The following is a 10,000-nucleotide window of genomic DNA, read 5'->3' on the forward strand; positions in this document are numbered from 1 at the left end:
CTCTCTCTCTCTCTCGGCCTAGATCCCACACTGAAATGGAACCCACATGTTCTGGCTCATTGTCAAACTATTCGAAGTCTTTCTCTCGCCCTCACACTCTGTTCTCTCTCTCTTCTACTCTTAACACTCCCTCTCAGTCTCTTGTCCTGTCTTGGTCGTCCATGTCTTCCATCCCTTGGTCTCATTAGCAGTTGCCAGTTTTCCACGCCCGGCGCGTGACTCAGTAGGTCATCATCTCATCTAGAGATTTGCCACCAAAAACACGGTGAACCCAATATCCCCCAGCTGGGGAGAAGGGGAGAGGCGTCCTTTTCGGGGAATGGGAAGCCATTGTCTTGTTTTACAACATCCAGAAGTGTTCCCATAAGGTCCTTGTCTTGAAGTGTTATTGACTCAAATATATGTATATAATATACAGTATGTGATGTATAGCACGTATATTTTAGTTAGTAGTAGGTTTGTAGCTGTAACATCCAAAAGCACCCATGTTGCATCCAGTACAAAACCAAAAAGTACCCATTTGACATAAATCAGCCCTTGATTATTTGTTCAGATATTTTCCTTGATTATGCATTTCTGCTCCATGCCTGTGCTAAATATGTGGGATGGACTCACATGAACTCACAGGCATGGCTTGTCTGGAATTAGTCTGGAAAGAATCTTCTCTCTCTCTCTATTGCTCTCTCGCTCTCTCTCTCTCACTCTCTCTCTCTCTCGCTCTCTCCCTCTCTCCCTATCTCTCTCTCTCTCTCTCTCTCGCGCGCTCTCTCGCTTTCTCGCTCTCTCGCTCTCTCCCAGACCCAGACACTCTCTTCTCTGTGGGTCTAATTGAACAATGAGGCAACAGCTTTAAAGCGTGCAGTGACATGAACACCCTGGTTCCTCTCCGTCCACCCCTACCCACAATGACATATTGTGCTGCTCACATCGTGCACACACATACACACGCACACAAACACACACAAACACACACACACATGTGCATGCGCTTACGCACACACACACACACACACACACACACACACACACACACACACACACACACACACACACAAACATTCTCAGCCTCAGCTCTGGCTGTTTTGACTCAAGTTTTCTTGGCACTATCCTTGTCTGAGCCGTGTCACACACACACACACACACACACACACACACACACACACACACACACACACACACACACACACACACACACACACACACACACACACACACACACACACACGCACGCACACTGGGTCCAGGGTAGCATGACACAGCCCATGTACTTAATTCTATGTGTGTGTGTCAGTGGTCCCATTAAATATTTGTTTGTGACTTTTAGTGGAGCAATCAACTCCCACTGGGTGTGTGTGTGTGTGTGTGTGTGTGTGTGTGTGTGTGTGTGTGTGTGTGTGCGTGCGTGCGTGTGTTTGAGCGCACTGTTTTGGAAAGGCACACCATTCTGACTCAGAGAGGATGACCTTTGAGGAGATGGAAATGTGACTTGATGGCGACGAGTGAGAGAGAGTGATTGAGAGTGCGACAAAGAGAGAGAGAGTAATTGATAGAGAGAGTTCTGAGACAGTGAAGCTGGAGTCATACAAGAATCGTGGCCGCACAAAGACCGAGGGGCAGCGCAATTGTCTCCTTTCCACCTGACATTTTCCTCAACAGTAAATAATAACTCATGTGTGTGTGTGTTGTGTGTGTGTGTGTGTGTGTGTGTGGGGGGGGGGGGGGGGGGGGGTCGGTGTGAGAGAGAGGACAGGCTGAGATGGTGTACAGGTGGGTTATAAGCCAGTATCCCGCCTGTGTCTCCATCACAATCACATCTCCAGCTAGTGATTGGGCATAAACTCCCCTTAAAGAGAAAAGAAAACACTGGATTCGGTTTGAATATAACCCTATCTCAGATGCAGAGGTTGGCTGCCATTCTCTTCTCTGGCGGGCCTTTGTGCGTCGTGTGCTTTCGCCAACGGAGATGTTGCACTCGGGAACGCTTGGTCTGTTTACCTTTTAAATAAATGATGAGCTTGGTGCAAAGTCTCACCTGTCACTCTCAGTGGCTGAATGAGTTGTTTGAGGAGCCGGAACAGGATCACACACACGCACATACACACATGCATATGCACACATGCACACAAACACACACACCTTGAACTCCTGCAGCGGTGTTTCTTCCCAAGAGTAACACCTGCCATGTAGATTCCCTCACCTGAGTTTGGGGCTGCAGGGCAGTACATTCTTATGCAGAGTTGTTGAGTGTTTGAATCATGAGTGTTTGAACTCATAGTGTATGCCTGTGTTCAAAACTAGGCTATTAGAATAATAGCTCATACAGTAGGAAAACCTTCACTGTCATACTCAATGAAAACCCACACCACCAGCTTTCTGCAGTGGTCTTTTTGAGAGTGGAAAATTGGATTGGAACGGGTTGGAAATGGAAGGATGAACTTACTGGTACACACACCCATGAAAAATGTGTTTCCTTGTGTGAGGGGGGCACAGGGGAGGGATATTGAATATATTGCTCATACTCACTCATGATTTCTGTTCAGCTCTCCTACTCTCATGGTTTAGAAACGTTACGAAATTGGGTATTGTAAGCGATCTAAACAAAAATCATGGCCTATTTACATCTGTACATAGACAATGTCAGTCAGGAAAGCGGTACTGAAATACATAAAAAAAAAGTTATGCTTGCACGCACGCTTGCTCAGTGACTGAGTTGATGCTCCAATATGCCAAGCCAGAATCAATTTATCCCTTTGTATGCCATATTATAACTTGAATACTCTTGAGGGCATTTTCTATTGATGGTCTATTTATACCCACACTTACTGGCTCAGTGCCTCACAGACAAATTATCACCCCATCACATATCCTGCATACCTCTTTGCAGACTGAGAGAGAGAGAGAGAGAGAGAGAGAGAGAGAGGGAGAGGTCTCACACACACACACCTTGCCTCACTCATGCTCGCCCCCTACCCTACCACTAATCACTGCATTCACGACTTAATTACAGAGAGAAGTTTGTGGGTTCCTCAAAACACGCACACACACACACGCACACACTAAGAGCAAACCTTCAGACAGGATTGGATGATGTGGTGGTGGTAGGGTGGGGGTATGTATTGGGTTGAATGTTCCAAAGGAAATAAGATAGGAGAAGGTTGGGTCGGTTTGTTTTGTTTCAGCTGTGTGTGTGTTTGTGCGTGTGTGTGCGTGTGTGTGTGTGTGTGTTTGTGTGTGTATGTGTGTGTGTTGCATTGTCTCGCCCCACTGCGAGTCACCATTGTACGCATACACAGACACAGAAAGACAAACACATGACAGACATGATACAGACACACACACAAACACACACACACACACACACACGCACTCACACACAGACAACTCTGGATGGTGTGGGAAAATGTTCAGCTGCTTTGGTAAACCTCTGTTTTATTTACTGCTTTGTGATTGGCTATTTCCTGTTGAACTGGACAGCCACTGCGAGGTGCTTCTGAGTTTCAAACTTAAAAAAGAAAGTCCCGATAATCGTTCTTTTAAAAAAGTTTTAATGGTCTGTAATGACAGGCTTGGTATTGGAGACGACATTGCTTATATGACTTTGTAATTATCTGTCTCTGGGTCTGACCCTGTCTCTGGTAGAAGTGTATAATTGCTATGCAGCACTCCTCCTCTCTGTTATGTGGGATTGGGTTTCAATTGGGTTAGCAATGGGGGGGGTAGTGGTCTGTTGGGCTGCCGGGGCTCGTGGGAGGAGTAGAGCCTCTGGAGCCGACCGGAGACCAGTGATTGGTTGCTAGTTTCTATGTATTTATGTGAAACTTTGCTATTACCCGTGGATTTTCTCAAGCCAGTGTCTGTGTGTTTTCCACACCTTCCTTTGTTTTCAACACATTGTTGCATCGGCAATGCTGTTTTTTTTAACTTTTGTGTCAATAAAGCCTTTTTAATTGAATTGCGGTGAACTAAAAAAAGACATAAAATGTGAATGAATTCTTATGTACTTTTTATTTCCCTTCTCACAGCACTTCTCCGAGTTCCTGGACGACCTTACCCACGATGCCTTGCTGGGCCAGCTCCTCAGCGACCCCTTCCTGTCGGGGGTCCGGGACGGGATGGAGGTCTTGGAGTCCGGCGAGGGGGGGGTCATGTGCGGCCGGGGCTGCGGCGACGACGACGACGACGACCTGTCTCCCTGCTCCCCCCAGCCCCCCCACATCGTGGCGGAGCACAGCTACTCGCTGTGCGGAGACAGCCGGCCCCAGTCCCCGCTGTCCCACCTCACCGGAGAGCAGGAGGGGGAGGAAGGTGAGACCCCAGAGGGACTGACCCTCCACCTCTGGGATGGACGATGGAGGGATGATGGATGGATGATGGATGGACGATGGAGGGATGATGGAGGGATGATGGATGGACGATGGAGGGATGATGGAGGGATGATGGATGGACGATGGAGGGATGATGGATGGGAGATGGATGGATGATGGAGGGATGATGGATGGGAGATGGATGGATGATGGAGGGATGATGGATGGGAGATGGATGGATGATGGATGGATGATGGAGGGATGATGGATGGGAGATGGATGGATGATGGAGGGATGATGGAGGGATGATGGATGGACGATGGAGGGATGATGGATGGGAGATGGATGGACGATGGAGGGATGATGGGTGGGAGATGGATGGACGATGGAGGGATGATGGATGGGAGATGGATGGATGATGGAGGGATGATGGATGGGAGATGGATGATGGATTGGAGATGGATGATGGATGGATGATGGATGGGAGATGGATGATGGATGGGAGATGGATGGATGATGGATGGATAATGGATGGATGATGGATGGGAGATGGATGGATGATGGAGGGATGATGGATGGGAGATGGATGATGGATGGGAGATGGATGGATGATGGATGGATAATGGATGGATGATGGATGGGAGATGGATGGATGATGGAGGGATGATGGATGGGAGATGGATGATGGATGGGAGATGGATGGATGATGGATGGAAGATGGATGGATGATGGATGGATGATGGATGGGAGATGGATGATGGATGGGAGATGGATGGATGATGGATGGATGATGGATGGGAGATGGATGGATGATGGATGGATGATGGATGGGAGATGGGTGATGGATGGATGGATGATGGATGGGAGATGGATGGGAGATGGATGGATGATGGATGGATGATGGATGGGAGATGGATGATGGATGGATGATGGGTGGGAGATGGATGATGGATGGATGATGGAGGGATGGGTGGGTGAGTGCATGGACATTCGGATGACTGTATGAATTGGTAGATGGATGGAACAATATGACCTCTCTTTTCTTATAATGAATAACCGCAGGATCTGCTGACATGAATTTATCTTATTTGTGTATATTTAGAAAAAATAAATACAGTATCCTCCATATTTGAATAAAGTCTTTGCTAACAGGGAAAACTTGAGGGTACAAGAAGGGATGATCACAACAACAAATAACTCTAACAAACATAAAAATTCTTTGTAAGGTATACACTTATACACTTCTAAATATGTATTCAAAAATTAACTTTCTGACTTTGCTTATCTAACCAGAAAGGCTGGAAACTATGTACTTCACACAAGTATTGTTTTAATTGGTGAGGTTATGCAGCTAACATGACTCATACTATTCATTATTACGCCAACAAGGTTAAGCTTACTCAGTTTACACACAGACGCTAACGCCCGTGCATTGTGCTTAATATTAAACCATTGTTAATATGTCATTTGGAAGGGACAAATGCTGCTGCAATAAGCTTCATCTCTGTATACACCCATTTCTCCTGCTAGGCCACTCCTGCCCCCATGCTAAAAATGTATCCCCACTCTCTATTATTAGGCGCTTTGAACAAAAGCGTCCACCAAACATAGGCTATCGTATATCCCACCACCAGTATGGGCTAGGGCTAGGGTTAGGGTTAGGGTAGTGTGAGCTAGCGTTCAGGCGTGCTAACCGCTCCATGCTGTGTCGTCCTCAGGGGAGGTGGAGGGGGGCGACTCCGGGGACTGGCCCATGGAGCAGGAGGAGGACATCCAGAGCCTCCTCGCCGAGGCCCCAAGCTTCCTGCCCGCCCTGACCCTGGCTCTGGCCGAGAGCCACGCCGCCGCCCAGGGCCCCGCTGCGGCCCCTCTGTCAGAGCCGCCGTCTCCCGCCGCGGCTAGCCCCCACCAGAACCACCACAAGGGCAAGACCATCAAGGTAGCATGACGTAACGTGGTGTAGCGTCACCTCAAATGGCTTAGCATAGCATCACCTGACATAAACATAGCATAGCATAGCATCACTTAGCGTCAACCAACATCAACATAGCATAGCACCACATAGAATAGCACAGCATCATCTTAATTATCATAGCACAGCATCACCTCCCATAGCATAGTATAATAATAATTCATCAAACTTGTATAGCACTGCATAACATTGAAATGTAATGACATAATAACACACCATGTTATTATGTTTTACAAATATCTACACATGGACAGACTGATGGTATGACATAACATAAATACCTTTTACACACACCTGATTTAAACAGACCTGATTTACATTCTGTCTGCACTCCTTTTAAAATACACACAGTGTGTGTGTGTGTGTGTGTGTGTGTGTGTGTGTGTGCACACGTGCAGGCGTGAGTGTGTGTAAACAAAGGCTGTATGTGAAAGGCAAAGTTATGCTAGGAAAGTTATGCAACATCCTGTGTTAAATGTGATTAAGGATATACAGTACCTGTGTGTGTATATATATATACCCACACAAACTCTCACTCACTTACACACACAAACACACACGCCTGTGTATCCAACATAAATACACACCCTTACGGATGTGTCTGACAGCCGAAGGGCAGACCCACCCTAATAAAAAACATCACACTCACAGAGATATGACGTGCATTGTGACGTGCGCAGGCAATCTTACTCTCCCTTTCTTGTCCCTGTGTGTGTGTGTGTGTGTGTGTGTGTGTGTCCGTGTGTCGTGTGTGTCTGTGTCTCTTTGTGTTCCTTCAGATTAAGGAGGAGAGTGTGATTCCCCAGATCAAACTGGAGCCCCATGAGGTGGACCAGTTCCTGAACCTCTCTCCCAAAGGTCAATATCTATCTCTCTGTGACGCTCTTTTTCTCTCTATCTCTCGCTCTCTTGCTGTTTTAGTTGGTCCCTCTCACTTGCTCTTGACTAACTGGTTTATAGTCTCCCTGACGTTCTGTCAAATGAAAGCTGACGTATTGTAATCGTCATTGTTCGCCCTTTCCTTCGCAGTACTATCAGTAGCATTTCCTGCGCGGCGTGTTACTGACCCCTACTGGCCGAACGTGGAACTGTCACCTGTTACTCACTTTCCAATTATTCATGATTCTCTATAAAATCCAAGATTCAGAGGGCTATATTGGCCTGGAAAACGTACATTTATGTTTCCCAAGCGAATAAAGTAAATCTAATATAAAAATCAGATTAAATTATATATTTGTTGAAACCAAATTGGAACCAAAATACAATACAATGAAAAGAAAATACATTCAATTTATAATCTTAACCGTGGGTAAACAGTGTGGTATTGGTCGGGTTAGGAGTGAGGTAATTAAACTTTCACGGAGCTGGTTCATTGAATGACAAACTTCCTATTTAAGATAATTAATTTTAATTTAATGGACAAATAAGCAGCGCTTGATTAAATGTATGAAGATAATATGGCTCTTATCGGTGTAAAAAAGCACTATACATGATAACTAAATCTTAGACCAAACCTTACCTTTCTCTCTCTCTCTCTGTCTCACGTCTGCCCCCTACAGGCCTGGAGGCTCTCCACATGCCCCCTACTCCCCCCAGCTCCCACGGCAGCGACTCGGAGGGGAGCCAGAGCCCCGTGCACGCCCCGCCCGGCCTCTCCTGCCCCCCCTCCCCTGGCAGCCCGGGGGGCTCCCCCGCGCCCTCCCCGGGGCCCTCCGAGACCCCCACGAAGGCAGCCACCCGGGCTCCCTCCTCCCTGTCCAACTCACCCCTGCTCACCGCCCCCCACGTGAGTGTGACTGTGATGAGGGTGGAGCTGTAGCAGGGCGTAGCTCTGTGGTTAGGGAGGGGAACTTAAGTGATTGGTCCTCGTGGTTAGGACTTTGGTTAGGTTATTTATTTTGTTTTCAACTGTCACTCTTTTACACCAAACAAACCAAAAATGGACTTTGGAACCACACACAAACACACATACACACACGCACACGCACACACACACGTACAAACAAACAGACGGATATATATTTAGCTTTCTATGTCTTTTTTCTAAGGAACTCGACTTGGGTGTTTACTCTAATTTAATAAAGTTTAGTTTGATTCAGTTGAATTCTTTCTGTAGTACACACCCAACACTAAACTATACCGCAAAAAAGCATTGCTTATTCTACCTCGTTCCCTTGATATATGAATACACCATAAATCCTCCTACCACACGGCCATGTGTTCCTTCAAAATGTGTACCGCATAGTTTCAGTTGTACTTGAACATAATGTGTGTACTTCATGTCCCGTGTACATTATGTCCTAACAGCCCTCGTGTGTGTTGTGTTGGTCAGAAGCTGCAGGGGTCCGGACCTCTGATGCTGACAGAGGAGGAAAGACGCACTCTGGTTGCCGAGGGTTACCCCGTACCCAACAAGCTGCCCCTGACCAAGGCCGAGGAGAAGGCCCTGAAGAAGATACGCAGGAAGATCAAAAACAAGGTGGGGGAGACACACACGCACAGACGCACACAAGTGCAAGCATTCTCTCTCTCACACATTCTCACACAAACACACACATGCTCACAAAATAACACACACACACACACACACCAGAGATGGAAATTAACTTTTTTGCCCACCAGCCACTGTGGCAGGTAGATTTAAAAATCTACCAGTCACTCATCTTTTTTATCAGCCACTTGTTATACGCTATATATATTTTTTAATATATGCGGACATTTTAAACAATATAATAGTAACAATAGATAAGAAAAGTGTTTTTCATACACATCATTTTTTCCATCAGAAGTGATTTTTGTGGCCCGTGGTATCAGGCGCTGATTTTCAAAACGAGAAGGTGACTTTTTGAGGACTCGTGGTCCTTCACGGCTTCCAATTTTAGGTTTCGTGTCCCACTCACAAAACTATTGGACCTGTGGCCATCCGAAGCATGTTTACGACAGAGAGCACAGAACATTGTCTTGCTCGTCCCGCCAAACACCAGCCGGTCACGGTGTTGCCCACTGTCCGATGTTCGCCATCTCTTATTAAAAATATACCGAATGTTGATACCGGCATATTATCTCTATGGTTACCGGTATATTATCCCGGATGTTGACAATCGCAGTTCAGCAAAAGAGGCGTAGAAGAAGAAAGGGGCCGGATGTTGACAGTAATGGTTGTGGAACTGTGCAGCGGCGTATGACAAATGTATTAAATATGCAAATTTGAACAGACCTGACTGGAAAGTATTACCCGACACAGTGGCGGGTGAAGTGACACAATTCACCCGCCAACACACAAATCCACCCGCAAATGGCGTGTGGCGGGTGTTAATTTCCATCCCTGACACACACACACATGCACATACTCATTAATACACCCGCTCTCACTCACTAGGCAAATAATTCAAGATGTCAACACTGCTAGCTTTTAATTGATGGAATGACTCACTCTTTCTCGATTTTCCTCTGTTTTCTCCAGATCTCTGCCCAGGAGAGCCGCAGAAAGAAAAAGGAGTACATGGATGCGCTGGAGAAAAAGTATGATTCTCCATTTTTACATGAGACATGAAATTACATGAAATTTTAATTGACTCATACATTTAGAAAAAAATTATAGTTGAATGGAGAGCAAGTAAATCAGCACGGGCAGTTTTGAGTTAGAACTGTTTCTGACATTGCAGTACCTCTGTTTGGCCACAGGGTGGAGAACTGCTCCAATGAAAACCATGAGCTGCGCAGG

General features: G+C 46.4%; 1 protein-coding gene across 1 annotated transcript in view; it reads left to right on the plus strand.

Annotated features, from left to right (window-relative positions):
* Positions 1–10,000, plus strand: part of creb3l2 (cAMP responsive element binding protein 3-like 2) — a 27,493-nt gene that overhangs the window by 13,513 nt on the left and 3,980 nt on the right. The window contains exons 2-8 of the mRNA XM_079755461.1: positions 4,023–4,305; positions 6,023–6,243; positions 7,056–7,134; positions 7,836–8,062; positions 8,609–8,755; positions 9,740–9,798; positions 9,961–10,000. The exon at positions 9,961–10,000 is cut by the window's right edge and continues 29 nt beyond it. Coding sequence (XP_079611587.1) covers positions 4,023–4,305; positions 6,023–6,243; positions 7,056–7,134; positions 7,836–8,062; positions 8,609–8,755; positions 9,740–9,798; positions 9,961–10,000 — 1,056 coding nt within the window. The remainder of the gene's footprint in view (positions 1–4,022; positions 4,306–6,022; positions 6,244–7,055; positions 7,135–7,835; positions 8,063–8,608; positions 8,756–9,739; positions 9,799–9,960) is intronic.

Source organism: Pollachius pollachius (genome assembly GCF_949987615.1).
Source record: "Pollachius pollachius genome assembly, chromosome: 18".
NCBI lineage: Eukaryota > Metazoa > Chordata > Actinopteri > Gadiformes > Gadidae > Pollachius > Pollachius pollachius.